The 20,402-nt window shown below is 58.1% G+C and overlaps 1 protein-coding gene across 1 annotated transcript in view; it reads right to left on the minus strand.

Annotated features, from left to right (window-relative positions):
* LOC122383070 (fat-like cadherin-related tumor suppressor homolog) overlaps nucleotides 1–20,402 on the minus strand; it is a 116,170-nt gene that overhangs the window by 86,603 nt on the left and 9,165 nt on the right. The window contains exons 4-6 of the mRNA XM_043369175.1: nucleotides 6,888–6,991; nucleotides 5,142–5,343; nucleotides 2,420–2,481 (exon numbers count right to left, since the gene is read on the minus strand). Of these exons, the coding sequence (XP_043225110.1) occupies nucleotides 2,420–2,481; nucleotides 5,142–5,343; nucleotides 6,888–6,991 (368 nt within the window). The remainder of the gene's footprint in view (nucleotides 1–2,419; nucleotides 2,482–5,141; nucleotides 5,344–6,887; nucleotides 6,992–20,402) is intronic.

The raw sequence follows: 20,402 nt of genomic DNA on the forward strand, positions 1-20,402 counted from the left end.
AGACGAAACAAAAAAGCTAACATTATGCAAGTGCATATAAGTTTACACAGTCTCATGGTAATCATAGTGCGGGTGGTTATCAGCGGTGTTAGATGGTGAGTGCCTACTCACAGCTATCTTGGATGAATGCAGCATGGCTGGAAACTATTCGACAGGGAAGGACTGGCGAGGTGTCAGGTGGTCGCTAGGTTTGTGCAGCAGGAGACCCGCATAGGAGGAGGTCTGAAGAAGACGGATGGTGGGTGGAGGCTGCAGTAACCCCGTGTAGACCAGCCGGGACCTGGTCCACCGCACCATTGCAGCGCTGTGGGAGCCCGCTGGGTACCTGGGACGCCCAGACTGCCTCCCAGCAGGAGCCCACTGACCACTGGGTGGGGGCCGCGGCTGCAGTCCGGGACAGGGGGGGGGGGGGGGTGCAGCTCTCCGATCGGTATCGGTCTGTTAGCTGGCAGCACAATTGGCTCACACCATGCAGAGGTGGACCACCCACCGCCGCCACGCGGTCCACGCTGCAGCATTGTTCGCCCGCCGATACACACGCGTGGAGACCCGCATTGGCAGTCAACAGACTGGTAAAGGACGAGATAGGGGGGAGGGGGAGGGGGAGAGAGAGAGAGAGAGAGAGAGAGAGAGAGAGAGAGAGAGAGAGAGAGAGAGAGAGAGAGAGAGCGAGAGAGAGAGAGAGAGAGAGAGAGAGAGAGAGAGAGAGAGAGAGAGAGAGAGAGAGAGAGAGAGAGAGAGAGAGAGAGAGAGAGACGAGCTGAGGGCCGATACCGACTGCGGCGGTGGCGGTTGAGAGGCGATACCTGCCTACATCGGAGAGTGAGAAGCGGAGATGGCATCGGCCAATACCTGCGTCTTTTGTCCAGCGACGAAGTGGAAAGCGAGAAGCGACAAACAGGCACGAAAAAGAAGAAAGAGATGTGGTAAACAACAATCGACGATAGTATTGCATCAAACGTCAGATAATAGGAGTCTACCCTTTTCGGCAATCGATCGATCCAATGCCGATGCCTTTTCACGACCATTTAAGTCATCAAACAGACACAAAGTATGGATCACCAATGACAATCCGAAGCGGAGCGCATTGAAACGGCGCTGGTGATCACTCAAGCCTCTGGTGACCACTCAAGCCTGTACCAGATGGGCGCTGCGAACAAGACCAGCTTCGCTCAACCGTCCAACGCCGGCGCAGCATAACCGGCACGGAGTTATGACTCACTCAACTCTGAGAGGGAGTGATCGACTCGCAGCGCCACCCGCCATCGAGGGGAGTGAGTCACCACTATCGCTCCAATCGCCGCCGAATCGTCGCTCTGCCTTTAGACTCGCGGGGTGCATTGCCATAAATCTGAGAGCACCGCGCCCGCGCCGCCGGCCGGCCCGAGCTAAACGAGATATCATTTCGCGCAGCGGCCCCAGTCTCCGCGTAAGACGGCCGACAAGATAAGGTCAGAGGTAAGCAACCGGCTTTCATATGCAAATTGTTATTTCTCCATGAGGCTGACACTGACGAGACGGGCCGCCGGGTTTCTATGCTAATCAGTCATCATACACCGGGCAAACTCCGTGTATGCCGTGAAACATGCCCGCTCGACGACGGCCCGCTCTGCCTGGCGACTCGGCGCGGATTAGGCCAGCTCATTTGGCCCGTAACTTGTACACGGAGCTGGTGACGGCCCCCGAGGGTCAGCTTCCGAGAAACGGAGCTGCCACCGAGAACACTTGACCGTTGGCAGACACTGCAGGAACGCAGAGACACCCTAGCCATTCAAACGACCAAACATTTGTCGGAAAATGACCACATCGCCTCGGCTGTATTCACCCCTTGTGTGGATTTCTCTCCCTTCCCGCAGACAAAGTGTCATCACTGAGGGAACCATTCGTACGAGTTGCCCCACCATTGAGCCAGGAAACTGCAACCGAAATGTGACAACTTTGAAATTGAGGTCGTCCAGAGTACGTCATCGCGGGGCACAGCCAGCAGTTTTCTTCTCCGTAAATAAAACACAGGGCTCCGAAATAGAAAACCGAGCCGGGACAATGGCGGGTCTGCCGACTGCCCGCGGGCATGTCAAATGACGCCAGATTGTGTGTCCGACGGGCATTCATATGTCACACGGGCCAGCCCACAGAGGGCTCCGTTGTTGTTGGGACGCGGGCAGCTGCCAGCAAAATCGGCTTCCGCACGTTTCTAGTGCCAGGTCAGAGCCAACCAGATGACGGCGACGCAAGCCGTCAACGTCGGTCAAGATAGCATCGAAGCGCACGACGATTGGCGGAAACTTTCCAAACGATTAAACGATTGCCAAAGCTTCGGGATTCATCTAACGAGACAGCAAACAGAGGTTATTTACAGATGAAGCCCACAGATACTGCGTCTAGAAAGGTAGACTGTCGCAGTTTCAGCTGCACTCACCTCAAGAATATACCGTTCCTGAGTTTCCCTATCCAGCTTTCTTCGCGTTGTCGTGATCTCTCCTGTAACCAAACAACAAACCAGAGGTTAGCTAACACCGCCACCAACATACGCACAAACAATATACAGTAGGTGAACGGCGCTCACCGTGGGGTCGCGGGGCGCGCTGACGCCCACCCTCAATGTCATTACCTGCGGGGGCGGCCCGGGCCCGTGCTGCCGCATATGTGAACCAACAACTGCCACCACAAACGTGACCGTGTAAGCACGCCCGGCGCAGCCATGCGTGAGACTTTTCTTCCTGCGGGCGCTCCGGCCGTGGGCAGAGGATACAATAGGTTTCACTGAGGTTGCGCTACTGCTGTAAATCGTAACGCAAAAGAGTCGTTATTTCTAAAAGGTGCGATTACAGGGTAGTTCACTAAACGCAGCCACGGGAGAGCCACTTAGGGGTTATGCAACGCCCACCCTAGGTCCCACCATCAGGATGAAAACATACTTCGAGTAATTACGACGCACACTGACATATTGCAACAGAAAAACGACACGGGGTACATAGCTGCTCAGATAATTCGCAACGGAGCGATGCGAAATGAAGAGAGCCGTCTGTGTTACCGCGCGTTTGAGTGTGTGTGCGTGAGACAGGCGTTGCGCCAGACGATCCGACACTGGCTCATAGAGAGCTACAGTTATGCACGGCGGCATTTCAAAACAGGCCGCGAATGACGTCCATTTCACAACTGTTTAATGAGCGGCGTCCGAGCAGCTGCACAGGTCGACCGCGCCCCGCCACATCCTCCGTACCAACCAGTCTGCCACATCCGACCCCGGCCGGGCCATCATTGCACCAACGAGTCCCGGGACAGCACTCCGCAGCGTAACCTAGTCTGACCCGAGCCCGCCTGGCATAAAAACGTGGCACCATTCCAGCCCCAGTCGACTACAACAGACTAGCACCATTCCAGTAAACTTTTATCCGCACCAGCATTCCACCATCCTATGCTCCAGACCAGCACCAGCCTACGATACAACCAGCATCACACCAGACACCGACCCGACCAACCCTGCACCACCCACACCATCACCATCCCGTCTCCCCTTCGACCTGCACCAGTCTCCGCCCCGCCCCGCCCCTCTGCACTGGCTATCAAACGCTGCACGGCGACATCGGAGTCTGGCTAGCGGACCGAGAGCCGGCCGTATATTAGATTTGCAGCAGATGCTCCGGGACTGCGTACCCTGAATTACAGCTGGGAGGAGGCGGCCGCACGCAGGAAACTAGACGGCCAGCATGGCCGCCCGCAGAGATTCCATGGCGGGCGCCATGTTCGGCGCCGCACACAGCCGTTTGTTCTAATAAAGCTGACAGGACATTGCATTCACTCCGGTCTGAATCTCACAGTGGTCCAAAACAGGATCATCCCGACACATCACAACCGAAAGACGGGACAAAACACACTAACAGCTCGGCAGATGCTATCTTTCCCACTGCCACCTTCACACCAGCCCATCACACACAAAGGGTTATCCCACCACATACACCCCAGTCCCACCACACAGAGCCCCATCCCACCACCGACAGCCCATCATCACACAGCTTCGTCCCATCACTGCCAGCCTGTCCTCACACATACCGGTAGTGTCTCTCTCCCCGGGGACCCACGCCGAGTAGCAGAGTCTCTCCCTCCCCGGGGAGCACATACAAAAGGTCGCCAGAGCGGCAGACGGCGCTGCAGCCAGTCGGTACAGAGCAGTGTCCAGGCCGGCCAGAGTCGTGACACGGAGGCCGACTGGACCCCGGGGACAGATTACCGGAGAAAGGTCACAACAGAGGTGGCCGGCCGGCACACGGGCGGAACAGAGCACGGAACGTCTCACTGGGAGAGCTGTGAGAGCTTGGGAGGGAGAGAGGAGAGAGGAAGGGAGAGGGTAGGAGGGATGTGCCAGCGAGGGAGAGGGTGAACAGAGAAAGGATCCGGAAACAGGAAATCAAAAGAACCCCAGCATACACAAAAAAAAAAACGAGCGCATCCGCACGACTCTACAAGAATAGAGGCCGACTAAAAAAGTGGAGGGGAGAATGGAAAAGTCTAGCAACAGCCTGGGGAGACAACTCTGGCTCAATGCGAGATCTAAGGACCCGAGGGAGGGGAGAAGCCAAGCCATGGTTTGCGAAGAAGACCGCAGACTCCGGCGGAGTATTGTTCTCCCGGCAACCCTCCACTGTCCTTACTGTCTAGTGTCTAGTGTCTAGTGTCTATCGTCTGCCGTCTGCCGGGAACGGGATCACCGCCCATATAGCGAGCACACACAGTGCCAGCGGTAAGTGGGTTCACAGAGCACAGAGCACACACGCACCCATCGAGCGAGCGCGCAGAGTGCAGCGGCGTCGGCATAGCGAGCCCGCACCGAGAAAATACCGAGCAATTGTCGGCACAATCCTCAGAGTTACGGCGAATAAACGGGGCTGAACGGCTGCGTACGGAGCAACAGCTGAAAGAAAACAACGGAAATACAGACACCGGGCTAGAGCTGAGACTGAGAGCCAGGAGAGGACAGGAGAGGAGGCATCTCCGGCAAAGCTTAACATTTCGAGACGAAGACGCACACCTGCACCGCGTCAGTAACAAGCGCATTTAAATGCTTTCACCAAGGCCTACATATATGCCTCCATCCCTTCCCTCGCCATCCACCCTCGTCTGCAGCCGCCGATCGCACCCACCTGTTTTCGAGTTGATACTGAAGAGGCTCTGCGGGTTTCCGGCCGCTATGGAGTAGGTGAGCGGCCCGTCACCGTCCCTGTCGGTGGCGGTGACACGCGCCACGTGCGTACCGGCAGGGGAGTTCTCCAGCACCTCGGCGTGGTACACCGGCTCGGAGGTCAGTGGACAGTTGTCGTTAACGTCATCCACCTCGATGTACACCTGACGGAGAGGGAGAGAGGTGTTAGTGGTTTTAGTGATGGTGATAACTAGCAGTGTGGAAGCGAACTATGAGATACGTTAGAGCCCGGTGACTCAGACTGATATGGCCGTAATCACCGTAATCGCCACGTTATATGTGGGAGGCTTTTGATGTCAATACATACATACATGCATACATACATACATGGTATATAAGTAAGTCTGACTAAAATGGTAACAATATACAGGAGCTCATATTCGCGTATCATATTTGCCAAATTTTAATGTTATGCGCATTCATAGACCTCTGTACACCGTGTACAGAGTACAGAGGTCTATGGCGCATTGCTTCATTTATCTAAAAAAGCCAACAGCTAAAAAAGGCTCTTGACGAAAACAAGTCGGAAAATAACGTCTAACAGCTGTCTGTACCTCGGGACAGACTCGGGAAAGAGCAAACATGCACTAACGCCGGAGGCACATCAAAGCCCGCCAGCCACCGTGGATTACCATCGAGGTCTGAGCCCCCGTTTAGGCTGTCGTTAACCCTGCAACGGCGGTCTACAGGGCTCGTCAGCCCGGCGGCACACAAGGGGAGCGGTACCACGGGCGCCATCGTCAAGGTCCTGCTCATTACACGGCCACCGAGCTCGCTCTTTATAATTGCAACAAATGTCCGAGCGTGTTCATAAGCAGTATGAGCACCCAGCGGCGCCCGGAGAGCGGCAGGGAGGAGAAGGTAGAGAGAGAGGGATAGAAGGGCGAGAGAGAGAGAGAGAGAGAGAGAGAGAGAGAGAGAGGGAGAGAGAGAGAGAGGGAGAGAGGGAGAGAGGGAGAGAGAGGGAGAGAGGGGGGTAAGAAATGAAGGAAGACAGAAAGAAAGAAAGAAAGAAAAAAAGAAAGAAAGAAAGAAAGAAAGAAAGAAAGAAAGAAAGAAAGAAAGAAAGACACAGAACAGCTAGACAAACCGCCACCACGACGGGCCACCAGAAACAGAGACGCACAGCCGGCGGCGGTCGCCGGGCAGCCAGGACGGCTCCGGCGATGATGAGAGGGCTGCTCATCACTCCACTGCCCTTTCGGAGGTCCGTTCAGAGCCCTGATGGAGATGGACCGTGGCTCTCTGCGGCGCCGCGCTACACTGCTCTGCATCACCAGTTAATTAAGCACGGCTGCCGAGAACAAATGACAGGGCGGTCTCCAAACGGTGGCCTTCGTTCGCGGCGGGTGGCGGCCACAATGGGAGTGGAGCGCTGCCTCGCGCTACGAGAGATGCTGTGCTGCGCTGGGACCCACTGTCCTTTGCTCAGTCTCCCCACAGTGGCTCAAATGTACTGGCTCGTCCAGCTCGTGATGTGCTTTCTTAGCTACCAAGTGATGTGTTGTGCTGAGCCGCAATGTGTTATGCTATGCTGAGCTGTCCCGTGTTATGTGCTGCGCCGTCCCGAGGTGCGCTAAGCTGAGCCACGCTGTGTCGCGTTGCACTGTGCTGTGCTGTGTCGAGCCGCGCTGGGTTACACAGCACACCTGTGCCGTACCCGCACGCTGACCGGTCCCCTCCTCACCTCAATGCGCGCCGAGAGCGGCACGGCGCCGCCGTCCTTGGCGTACACGGTCAGCCAGTAGCTGGAGCGGCTCTCTCGATCCAGCACGTCCCTCGTGTAGATACCTGCAGCGAGAGAGACAGCACGGTCACACGCCTGTCCCGGGGCGGGGGCGGGGGCGGGGGCGGGGGCGGGGGCGGGGCGGCAGAGCAGAACACACCCGGCGGCCTCAGCGGCGCCCGTTACACACGTGATACATGATTAATGAGCGGTGATGACGATTGATGAACGATGAACAACGACCAGTGATCGATGGTAGGTACGGGTAGCCTGACAGTGCCCCGGCGACACCGTGACACTATAGAGCTATGGTGATAGCAGCTCGGCGACACGTGGGATATTGTTGCTGACCCCCATAGGTAACAGAGGGGGAGGAGCCCAGCACCACCCCTCGCACAGCGACCTTCCAAGGACGTCCATAATTGGATTCGTGTGTGCATGTTGTATGACGAGCAAGGTCTGCCCATTTGGAAACAACACCATTACGTTTATTGGCTTTAATGATATTCATGTATGCACAGACGCGTCACCATAGCCATGTTTCAAGCCAACAGTGGCCAAATGTGATAGACGGTTCAAGGCTAAACCTGTTAAACTGTTTATTGTTTTCATGTCATTCTTAACAAGCACCATCGCAAGGATTATAAGAGAATATGACAATGGTATCGTCGACATAGTGATCGAATCAACGTTCATTGTTAGAAGTCGAAATGTAGGCAATGGTTTTGTCATTTACGCAATGCAGTAAATACATGACTGGTTATTCTACTATTCCTTTTGTGTCTTTAACTAAACCAGGTCCCATTTCATTCAGCTCTGCAGTAACGTCTATCGGAACACTGCTAAAATCAATTCCGGCGTCGCGTTCCGTGCTGCCCGGTCAAGTATATGTCGCAATATTTAATAACCCTATAAAATCTGCAACGGCCGTTCGGCTGCAACGCTAGCGATCCGTTTTAGCGACCAAACTCGTAGCAATAAAACAAGGATCAAAACGAAGATGACAAATTAACCCATCACCCAGAAATTTCCAACTTTAATCGCCGTCTGAATGTCGCTCTGAGGTAGTTCTGGGTCAGGTCATGACCCCGGTCCGTGACCTCGGCTCCTGTCCGTCTCACCTATCTCCCGGACCGGCCGGGGCACCAGCAGGGCCGGCCAAATGGGCCATTGGCCCGAGAGGAGGCCGCTAAAATCCAATTACGATCGGAGTGGCGGGGCAATGTTTCACTCCGGCTGGCCAGCCGTCTGCCTCTCGGTGAGACAGCACAGGAGCGGGCCGGGAGGCAGAGGAGGCGAGCCTCTGAGACATAACCGCATGGGTTGTTTCTTCATTAGACAAACACTATTCGTACGGCTCTCTGTGAGGCAGACGTCATCAAACACAAGCTTCCCTGAGGAAGCAGCATCGCTATAGGAAAGGAGGCTGCTTTCAATGAGATCGGCGCCTAAAGGGGAACAGGTGGCCATCAGATAAGTAGTTTCGACCTAGCGAGTCCTGAGTATGTTCAATGTCACTTAAAATCGTAAAGGAGCTTCTGTCAGTGGATGGGACGAACAACGACAGAGTAGACAAGCACCGGCGCCAGCCCTCATTGCCAGAGTGTCCAGCGTCTGCGGCTCTGCGCTTCGTGTCCGTCAGTGTCTGTCACTGTCAGACACTGCCTGTCACTGCCAGCTCTCAGCTGCCGCTGTCTTCTGCAGTGCTGACACCACTGCGGAGCCCTGAACCCATCCGAGACCCCCCAGCGCCCTCATCGAGCGGCAGGCTGACCCATCCGTCCTCCACTGCAAGCTATTAGACGCACACCAGCAACAACAGCGTTCACTACCCCGGCGCAACCCACCGCGTGTCCCAGCGCGGAGACAAAATCACCGCAGCAACAGAGCGACCAAGAGGCGCCAGCCAGCACGACTCAAACGGTGCGATAGAATCTTCCACACGCCAGTGCGGCCGCTGGTATCGTGTTCCAGCCGACGCGCACGTTACGAAATTCGCCACCGAGCTATTTACGTCGGCCCGAATCAGCTGGGTAAGTGAGCAAGCGTGTACTCCGGCGATTGGTCGCTGTTGTCTGCCGTTTGTTCTCTCTAAAGCCGCATTATGCATTCTCCCAATAGTCGTCGCTCACGAATGCGGCAGTCGGCTCAGACGCTCGGCAATCCGATTAGATTTTGGCCAGTTTTCAGCCTGTTTCCGGCGACAACAGATTCCGATGAAAAACGGCGCGTGCGTCAGTTGAGAATTGAGAAATACCCGTCGAGCGAGACGTCGAACACGACGAAGGGCGACGGATCGGATCGCAAAGATGACCGACCAATCAAGCATCGACAAGCTAAGCCGAAACTCACGCATCGCGATAGAAAAAGACATACATGAAAGGCCCGCAGACTTTGAGCAATGGAAGCATTATTAATTCAGCTTCAATGCGATGCGATACATCGCAGTGACATCCCACAATGCACATCTAAGGTTTTTCGACGTCAGAACAACAATGTCACCGAAAAACTTCCCGATAACAATGCGACCAGTAGCGATAACATTTACAACCGATATTCGGCTCCCGCGACCTAAAATACCGTGCCATTTTTGCCGACACAAAAAGGCGATTTGTTCGGTCACGCAGCCGGCATGTGTGCACCAATCAAGGGTTTGTTCGCGTGCCGGGCAATGTGCGACGAGACAGGACCATCCGTCTTTGGGACGAGGTGGCCACAACGCAGCCCACGCGTCCTACATAGCTGGGACAAGTTAGCAGTCGGTTGCTGAATCGCTGACCATAGGATAGTCCGGAAACATCGGCGGCAGAGGTAAGCAGGATGTTTCCGACACATCAGCAGCCGCTATGTCGCATGAACACCAGCCGCCTGTGACTTACGGTCAGTCAGCAGCCCCCCCCCCCCCCCCGGCACGAGGCTGGACCCAGCCCCGTACCAAAATAAACACAGCGGCGGGCCGGCATGGCACGGCGGCGACCGCTGACTGCCCGCCTGCAGCCCGAGGCATGCCGTTAGTGCGGCCTGGCGCACCGGTCCGGACATCATCAGGTCACTGCCACCGACGCGCCGGGGCGCGGCCAGAGACCGGACGGCATTGGACGGGCGGTGTTTGCCCGGAAGGCGTCGCTCGCGCTGCGGGATCGTCACAATATAATTGAGGCCAGACGACGCAGGGATGTATTTCATTGCTGGTGCTACAGAGGCCCGGCTGCCATGGGCATTGAACAATGGACGGGACATTTGTGCGAATGCCGTGTAATGCACATCAGAGCAGCAGCGTTGTAGCTACTCATTACACATCCTGTCGTAAACGAACAATGACACATGCAATGCCGCCAGTACCAGCTACTGGTGCAACTGCGCTCGGCGGCTCACCCGTTCCCTGCAGCCAGGGCTCAATGTTATCCCCGGTCGTCGAGTGCCCGGCGACACCGTCCCGCCCCCATCACCGTTCCATTGCGCGGTGACAGGACATCAATCTACGGTCACTGCGGGCCCCAGTCACCCCGGACAGTGCCGGGCCGCGACGGAGCAACAACAGGCGACGATGGACGCTGATGATGGTCAGATGCGGCCGGCCGTTAGCGACAATTCGCCAGTCATTGCAGCGCGAGATGCCGACCTCGTCCCGGTCCGAGCGGCCCCGGCCCGGCCCACACCAGCCAGACGCCGGGACGGAGCGGCCGCTTCCATCAACGTCATCAGAGCTGATTTGCAATGCCGATTACATTTCGGGTGCATTGGAACAATCAGAGGCCGCTCCTCATAAGGGCGGCCGCAAAACGACCACTCTTGTGTGTGCGTTTCTCGGCCCCGGGCGGACGGAAAGAAGTCGGTTCTATTTTGCATAGTTTTACGGTACACCGCAGCGCGCACAAATGGTGGGTGATGGAACAAATGCGACTCGAAATTACGCCACTCGGGATATCTACATTGGATAGTTTGTGATAAGACGAAAACCCCGGCGTCTATTCTCGCGCAGCACCCGTTCGCTGACGACGACCGTCTTGGAAACAAAGTCGGCCGTTTATATACAGCGTGTCAGCTCCTCGCCAGGTGCCCGCCGTTCTAAACTGGGCTCCACGGCCCACGCCTCCTTACCAGCCGTGTGCCTGCCTGTCATAACCCCACCGTTCATCCATCAAAGCTATATTCGCACACCCACCGCATACCAGTGCTGTGCTCGACGTGTCTATAGTTAGGCGGACGCCTGTCAGACGCCCTATTACGAGCAACTGCCAATGGCAGCCCTTTGCCTCCCTGTCGCCAGTCGCCACCATGTATATCCGATGCACCTTAGCCTGTCATACCCAGTGTCCACTGCCCATCCATATCCACCACAGCCACGCCACGCCACCGTCCGCTCCAATGTGCCCGCCGGTCTGTATAAATGGGCGAGGAGGCCGCGCCAGGCGCCGGGCGCGGTTGTCGCACCGGTGCATTGTTCGGCGTCACCAGCTGGCACGCGCCGGCGGCGTCCGTCCGAGCCGTGGGCTGGTCGGTACCGGCAGGCGGCACCGACACTCCCACAGCGGCCATGGGACGGTACAGAGGACGACAGTCGGGACAGTATACAGAGGGGCGGCAGTTGGGGACGGTATACAGAGGACGACAGTTGGGGACGGTACACGGTGGATAACGGAGGACCGCATTTACATGGTGGACAGTAGCTGCAACCGGGGACGGTACACGGCCAGCAATGAGGGAGGGGAGGCCGTTTACATGGCGGACAGTAGCGGTGCACGGGGAGAATACTCGGTAGCCAACGCCAGTGGCACGATGCAAAGAACGCTACATGGCGAGCAATACCATAAGGTTACGGGCCATACAGCCGGTAGCGGCATAAGTGCAGGTGGTGTACGGCAGTTAATGATAGTATCGGACAGCATGAACAGAATATGATTTTGAAATGCGTTACGTGTCAGTATAGACTATAGAATTATAGATCCACCTGTAATCAACCGATAAGTGAACATTCATGTCACAAGCGGTATACGAGGGCAGTCAAGGACCAACGCCGTCGCCCACGACCGCCTTCAAAACGACATTCCTAATAGGAATAGCCCGAACATATGTCACACTGTTCCAACATTACGCGTGGTCAATTATAACTTATGACTGCGCACACGTACAGCGCTCGCCGCAAAGCGGCAAAGGACAACTATTTCCAGCGCACCTTCTAACGACCCTGGCGGTGGTATTTCAATGTGGGCGACATACCGATATCCTGGCCAAACTATGGATTGTGTCAATTATGACACGAAGGCTTTGACATGCTCCAAGAGGGACCGAGTGAGGAGCGACATCAGTGAGAATTCCGTGATCAGGCGATAACACACAGGGACTTCCGGCGAAAGACGGGAGCATGACTTCCGTCGTAACCCAAAAGACAGAGGACACGACCAACAACAGAGCAGAGTCGACAAGGAATGCCAGGCCAGACAGACGATCCATAGCGACCATTTGGCTCGTTAACCGACCACCGCGCCGCCTTTGTTGGTCAAATGGCTGACGACTGTCAGCGATCGCCGGAGGTCATCAAATCGTGCAGCGTCAGCTGACAACGGTCAAATGAAAGGTCAAAACTGACGGACAACAAACAGGCCACAACTGACAGAATGTCGTCAGCGTCTAATGGCTGTCGGATACAGCTGGTCCCAGCTGACAGCCGGCCCTGACCTCGGCCAGCGGAGGGACGATTGTCACCAGCTGGTGGCGCCCGTCCGGCTGTCACACGGCGTCCAACCGTCGCAGGTAATGACGTCCGACCCACAGATGGGACTGTCGTCAGCGGCGGCCCGCTCTATTACAGTCCCGCCCCACATAAACACCGCGGCAGTGTCGACACACCGCCAAACAGCGGCTCGGCTTACCCCGGCCCGGCCGGTGCCCCGGGCGCACCCGCTTTGGAACCGTTGTGCCCTAATTGCAAGACGAAATAGTGCACTGATTGCACAGTGAAATGTGATGAAGCACTGCGCCGACCATGCAAGGCGGTGTGCCCTGTGAGATTGCAGCGATCTGTTTGCACACGCAGACGGCGGGTGAAAGCGCTGCGAGCTCCGCACCATGACGGGCACCCCGCGATCTCTATCGGCCGTTGGACTGCAGCCCCGCCGGTCCCCTCTGATTTGAGTGCTTTCTCCGAGCGGCGGCGCCGCGCGCGTCCCTCGCGTCCAATCCTTCTGAGCGCGGCGCGGCGCGGCGCGGCGCCGGTGTCGGGTCGGCGGCCCACTGATGGATACCGCCGCCCTCCGTCGCCCCGATCGCTCCCCTGCAGTCCCGCGGCTCGCGCCGCTGCTCCCCGCAGCTCGGTGGCCCTCACCGGAGGAACCCATCAGCCGCGCGCGCGCCCGCGCCAAATTAGTCTCGGGCGCGCGCCGCGCGTCGCAGTGCCGATAGCGGCGCGCGCCGCCCCTGCAAGTCATCCGTCAGAGAGCGATTCGGGGCGACGCGGCGTGGCAGCCCCGGGCGCGGTACGGCGAAACACGGGAGCGGGCGGTCGGCAGGAATCCGCAGCCGTTCCGCTCGGCGCAGCGCGGACCTCGCGGAGACGGTTAGCAGACGGGAGGCGGAAGGCTGGCGGAACTGAGCGCGCCGCGCGGCCGTCCCTCGCAGCAGACACGCACGCACATCCCCCGCATTCCCGGGAACGCCGCTCAGTCACTCTCAGCGACAGAAACGCACCGCAGAAGCCAGACATTTGTCAAACGCGTGGCTGTACTCAGTCAATGCTATCCGATTTCATACATTGCAAACAGCAATGGTGTCCACTGTCCGGTATCGAAAATAGCGGCGATCAAAAACACAGCGAGCCTTGCGGTGCTCTCTGCAAAGCCGACGAACAAAAGCACGTCGCGGGTATTCCGCAGTAAAGTAACCTCCAGTATCCAGCGGAATGCACTTTTACTTAGCCTTAAAAATCCCATTGGCACAGGCAAATGATTGATGCACTTTCGATAAGACCCCACTGTAAAAACATAGCAAGTTCCAAGAGTCCTGACCTCAACATCCGATCACCGTATCTGGTGGCCGGCGACATTTGCTGGCAAACTTTTACACGCCCAAGGGTATCTGGACATAATCGGCCCCGCCCGCCATGGTCGGAAGTTGGCTAACCTTGAACACGGCGACAGGGGCCATCGCCCCGCACCGGCGACATAGAACAGCTGCACCGACCGACCGGCGGGCGGACCGGACCGGGGTGGGATCTCGTGCGCCACGTGGACGGGATAGAAGACCGCAAGAACGAACAAAAGTACATATATTTTACTGTGTCACTAGTGTCGAAACAATGGGCAGAGTTACGAGCCGGCTAAATGATCAGGTTTCGTTTCAAGAGCCCAAGGTTGTTACAGAACAATCGTCTCAGGACACGAAAGAAACGTGTTCTATTCACATTCCTCATCTGGGCTGACACTTAGCTAGTGTTCATAGTCTCGACTGAAATCTAGTTATGACGGTGACAAATGAAAAGTGAAATTTAATTAACACTGCAATTCAAAATAGGCGTCGTCATGAGGCGGAAAACGTAACTCATGCGCCACTGGTCGGGCGCCACATTTAAATTTAGACACGGGAAGCGCCTGTATGTATCTTCCAGCGCGTGGAATTGCAACGATAACTCTGGCGACAGCAAGGTCGTGACATTTCCGTCGCATCCCTCCTTTCCAGGGGCAGTTTCTCACGCCATAAATCAGGCGTCTCCAAACGACCCGGTCGGCCGTTACGCAGCCAGCGTGTCATCCATCTCGTCAGCTGGGCAGGTCGACGGGGGCGGGTCGGATTCAGAGTCTCCTGTCGAAGCTCCCCGGCGTCTGACGGAGACTGTTCGCGACTCTCTGGGTTCGTCCGTCCAACCCCGGTCCGCCCTGGGAGTGATGATGGAGGGACGGTCACTGCGAGCCGGCCCGATCGCCGATTAATGATGTCCCGCCGGCCGGAGAGCGGGGTTCACCAGCGCGATTAATGGCCGACCGAGTCTCGCCGTCCGGCCTGTGAGCTGGTGCGGGCGGCTGTTCCGGCCGAGAGAACACGACATGCCGCGTCAAAAGACCGGCGCACACCCCAGCACTGTTGGATAGCTTCACCGGAGCGTTCCCCGCCGCGGGCAGTCTGCTCAGTTGGCGAAACAGCGGCCAATAAAGCGTGTTTGCCGTTTATTAACTCCGATTACAGCTTTCAGACCTACAGTTCGATGATAAATCGGCTGTTATTTCTCCTTCAGTGACGTGTATTTCAGGCCGTGTGTGTTTTTGACGGCACATAACAACCACTGGGCTGCGAGCTCGATATCACACAATTTACTGAAACTAGGATGAATTGGTTGGAAGTGAGCAATCTATGATCGCGCTCGCATTATTTGACGGTCGCTGGGAATCGCTGTGTGAGGATTCGGATCAGATGGGATCTCCCGGGCTGATCCATTTGCATACTCCACTGATGGCCAACGAGCGCATCCGTAGCACCGGGGAGGGCGATGTGTTTGGCGAAACCTCCGGCCCACCTCCGTCCATTAACAAAACATCTACATGATGCCGGCCGGAAAGCCACATCAATCAGGCCCCAGAAGGCCATCTCTGTTAATTCCGCGGAACTGGTAAAGATGCTGGCCGCGAAGGTCATCAACCCGAGCTCTGGAATTCTGATCAGGGTGTTAGGCTAGTGTGGTTCGGGCCGGGGATCAGAATTAACGCTCTCGTTGTGGCTCAGCGGCTTCAGCTCGGTGAGGCGCAGCTAACAGGCACGTCACGATATATTTTCGGCTGCCAACATCTGCCCAAAAAGCCGACAAAGAATGCTCCGTCAAGCAGGCATTGTACGCCGGGTCGGCTTGCAATAAGCTCCGCCTAGCATGGCACTAATCCCGAAACAATTCACACAAAACACCCGATTTTTACCACGGCAAAGACCGAACCGGTCACGACGACTTTTAAGGCGAGCGCTGGAAAACTAGACAAGCCTATCTAATCCCACTTTTTCCTTTGCCCATTTCGACGTTGAATTCACCGCATAGCAGAGCCATAAAACCAAAGTCAGGTCGTGCATGGCAACGGGTCGCAATCAGCGGATGGGAAATAGAAGCCCGACAGTATAGCACGACATGGCGTGTGGGACGACCAACCGTGCCACTGTCGGTCCGCATAATCCGCCTGATTAGTCGCAGGCAGTCCTTCCGCCGACCGCGGATCGACTTTTGTAGCCCGCCAGGGACCGGAGGAAAAAACTCGGGCAAAACCGGCACGCAAACAGGCAGAAGCAGGTGAGGACACCGCTGGGGCGTGGCGAGGGAGCGTCCCGCGGCGTGGGTCGACAACGCCTCCCCAGGGGCGGTCCCGACCGGCCGGCCGCACCGCGGAGCGGCCGGGGTCACAGCAGTGCCTCCAGAGTTTTCAGATCAGCGTCCGCGGCGGGGGCGGCAGGCCTGGGTAGAACTACCTCCCCGGTCCCCACCTCCCCCCGCCCGGCGCCCGCATACCACCCGCCGCTCGCCGACCGCGCAGATACCCCACACCCCACACTCTGCGGTCCACGACCGAACGAACGACGACGGGCGGCGACAATCGGACACCGCCCGCACACCGAGCGCGCCGCTCACAGAACAGACAGTGACAGAGGCGTGTGGCGGCGGCGGCGGGCCGCTCGGCCGTCCAACGTCCCGCCGTGTAGAGCCGTGTCCGACCAGCCTCACTGCACGCGCACGGTGTGAAGATTGGCACGGTCAGGCGGCTGAGAGGGAGGGGCGGTCTTTGCACGCTCATCCGCCACGCCACTCCGCCGTACCAGCGTGGTCCAGCGCCGCCACAGCACGGCGCCGCGGGGAGGCGCGATGACTGCCGGCGCCGCGGGTGGACCTGTTTTGAGCGTCACCCGGTCCGAGCGGGGGCGGGAGGGGGAGGGAGGGGGAGGCAGAGCCGGGCGTCACGCCGCCGCCGCTGTGGTGGCAACAACAGAGCTCTCAGCACGGCGGCGACAAGGTGCTACGACCGGCGGCTCCCAGCTGGGCGGACCGCGGGCCAGCGGCGCCGACAGTCGGGTCGGCCCTCCCCGGCAGGGAATGCCCGGCATCCCGGCGGCGGCCGCCGGCTGCCGACCGCGACTCGGGCGGCAGCCGGCAGTCAGCTGTCGCGTGACGACAGCGCCGAGGGCCGGCCGGCGGACCGAGGGGCGCGCTGGGCCGGCGGACCGTCCTCACAGCGGCGGTGGCGGCGGCGGGCTACCGGGCGGACCAGGCAGCTACCACCTGCACCCGGACAGCACTGCACGCCATAGGCAGTCACTCACGTCACATGTGCACTGTACCAAACCCGATCCCAGCAACCTTTTCGACATGTCAGCCGCACGGGACACAAATCACGGTCGCCGCTCACGGCAGCCGCCACTGGGACACGACACAAATCAGGCGTGCCGCTCATGAAGTCAGTCAGCCTCACACGGCACGGTCACAGCTGTCCGTCACAGGGCGTGTGGATCACACACAGCACGCCACAGCCGTCTCCGCGGCGTCCGTCAGCGCGGCGACACAAATCACAATCGCCGCTTACAGGGTTCAGCCATCCCGGACGATAACTCTGGCTTAAAAGCGTTCCGGCGGATTCAATCAGCACAGCACGGCACAAATCACAGCGCAGGCCGCAACAGCTTGTCATTCCCACAAAGCGCAATCTTATATCTGCCGGCTCTTTCAGAGTGCCGACACCGGATCCGCCGCCGATAGAGCCTCAGACAACACCGCCGCTGGCTATGACGGAGAGGCGCAGCTCCAATACACAGCGCAGAGAGCTGACGGAGCTCTCTCCGCCATCGCGCGGCGCCGCCTCGACCGGACGTGACACCGCCCTGTTTGTTTGACTCGCGCCGACTCGCTCCTTCCGCGACCGGGACGAACAAAGGCCCCAGCTCGACCGGAGTTGACGGCTCGGAATGAAGACAACAGCTCGAGCTGCGAGCGCCCGAGAGGGGCGGCGGAGCTCGCCGGGCCCGGGAACAACATCGGAGCAATGCCGCCCGGTCGGAAGTCGCCCCCGCCCTCTCCCCCTCCGGCCGAGCTGTCGGCGACAGAGCGGTGACGGTACGTCGGCCCGGCGCCGGTCGGTCGCCCGGGTGACGCCGCTGTGACGCCGGAGCCGTCAGGACGACGTCAGCCTCGTTGGGCCTGTCGGCGACACACGACTGCGCCGGACGGTGGTCCCGACAGCCGCGGGTGGTCCTCAGCACGCACGGCAGAGCCGCTGAACGGCCTCCAAGTGAACTCAATTCAGCTCGACAGCCGAGACGAGCTGAACAGTAGCAGCGTCACGGGCCGATCGGAACGGAACAGACTCAACAGAGAGGGTTCAGCCATCACATACCGAGCGAAAACGACGCAGCGGCTTCGGTTGGGCACAGACCTCTCCCTAAATCACTCAATCCTAATCCCAAAACGTTCCAATGATCTAGATACGAATGATGGAATGGCCGTATCTAGGAACTCGTCAGATAAAACGAATAAAATGCAAATAATGCAATAAAACATATTCGAAATGATGAATGAATCTGATCTCGGCTATTCTAGGACGACGTATCAGTCCTCTAATCACTTCTCAGGCCGAGCGAAAAGGTCGAACAGGTAGGTATCTCTCTCCCGGGATTATATGCCCCGGAGACCAATTGGCCGTGCTCAAGCGTCGCATCAGCAAATCGGCTGACCTGGAAGGCTGGCTCATAAAGGAACAGTGGGCCAAGTGGCGCTCCTTTTAGGCCGAGTGGCAGTAGCCCGTCCAGATGGAGCCATGCATAATACAGGGGCGGCTGGCCGGCGGCGGGCGGCCGCAGAGCCGACTAATGGCGGCTGACCGGCCGCCGGCGCCGATCGCGCGGTCAGCGGAACAGACGCTCCCAGGACGAGCTACGACTCTAAACTCCTGGGACGAGCAGCGACCCAAACTATCCGGGACGAGCCAGATTCCGACTCCGACTCTCCCGATCAGTAACTGAAACTGCTCGACATATCTGGGGATTTGAAATTAAGCTCCTGGCATAGGCCTGTAACGCATATACCCAATTTGTTGGTAATGTACCTAATTTCTTTTATCCTAGAGGCGACAAACCGTCCCATCGGCGCGACATGCCGACGATAAAACACCGGCTCCTGTCCCGCTTTTAGCGTCAGACCCAGTCTCCAGCCGGCCACCCAGTCTCGGCACGTGGTATGGGCGCGGAGGTGGCCCCTGCCGCGGGCTCCTTACGTGGGTAAGTGCTAATGGCTCCGTGTCCCCAGGGGCCGGTGGGTGGGTCGATCGTACACGGGCCCCGCGAGCCGACGGATCCGCCCAACGGCTGTCCATCGACAGACCGGGCCGGACCGGGCCGGCGGCGAGGTTATGCAGCTACAGCGGGCTGGGGCCGGCGGCGGGGCTACACTACACCTGGGCTGACGGCAGGGCTGTAGCTGGGGCCGGCGGCGGGGCTACACTACACCTGGGCTGACGGCAGGGCTGCAGCTGGGCGGCTGACGGAGCTGAGAGTGGTCATCAGTGCTGGTAGTGGATGCCCACTCTGTTTTGTAGGGTTAGGCCCTTTCGGTCTAACGACAGGGATGCACACAGTGCCGTGGGGTTGGCAAAGGAGGGTGGAATCGGGAGGTAGTCGGGAAGAAATGGGGACCAAACTAGGCCGGAAATCTCGACACAGAGAGTAGGAGCGGCAAAAGGGGAGACTGTATGGCAAAGGCGCGGTTACGGCAGGACCGGTAGTGTTTCAAATCAAACAGTGGTGATACAGCTGATGTGGAAGTGGTTGCTGCAGAAAAAAACTGCAGCAAGAAGCAGCGGCGGGGTGGCAGCTGTAACAAATGGGGCTACAGCGGGCTCGGCTGTGAGCGCAGCAAGTTCAAAAAGCGGACAGCGTGCCGCCATCAGCAGCCAAATCGACGGCGCCGCGCAGGCCACATATAAGCGGGCGCCGTGTTTTCTCACGGCGACATAGAGTGATGCTGTCGCCCCGTGAATATGGCCAGCTTCAAGGCACTCTAAATGGACGCCATACAAAAACCTAATGGACGTTGCAGGCTATCAAAACAGGCTTGAGCGTGCGGTTAAGATCGCGCCGTCGCGCAGAAAGAGAGGGAGCATTGTTGCTTTAAAAACAGGCGGTCGGGGGATAAAAAACGCCGGCGGCCATTGACGGAGGCACGTAGTGGCGCGGTGCTGCACAGTTTTTGCGGTCCGAGAGGCATTCGCTGACACGTCGGATTAGTTAGGCGGTAAAAAGGCCGCGAGGTGTAGTGTTCTCCGGCGGTGCCTGCGCCCGCATGACGCTCGGACATTGGAGCCGGAGCCGCCGGAGCAGCTCTCAGCTCTCAGCTCTCCCACTTAGCGGGTCGACTCGGCGGAGTCCAGCAGCGCCCAAATGGACGGCTGCCGGCGAGCGCCACCATTATCTCCCAATGGCGCTACACCAGCTTACCGCCGCCCAGCCTCCTTCCATATTTACCAC

The sequence above is a fragment of the Amphibalanus amphitrite genome, unplaced genomic scaffold, assembly GCF_019059575.1.
Source record: "Amphibalanus amphitrite isolate SeventyFive unplaced genomic scaffold, NRLGWU_Aamphi_draft 000153F_arrow, whole genome shotgun sequence".
NCBI classification, from domain to species: domain Eukaryota; kingdom Metazoa; phylum Arthropoda; class Thecostraca; order Balanomorpha; family Balanidae; genus Amphibalanus; species Amphibalanus amphitrite.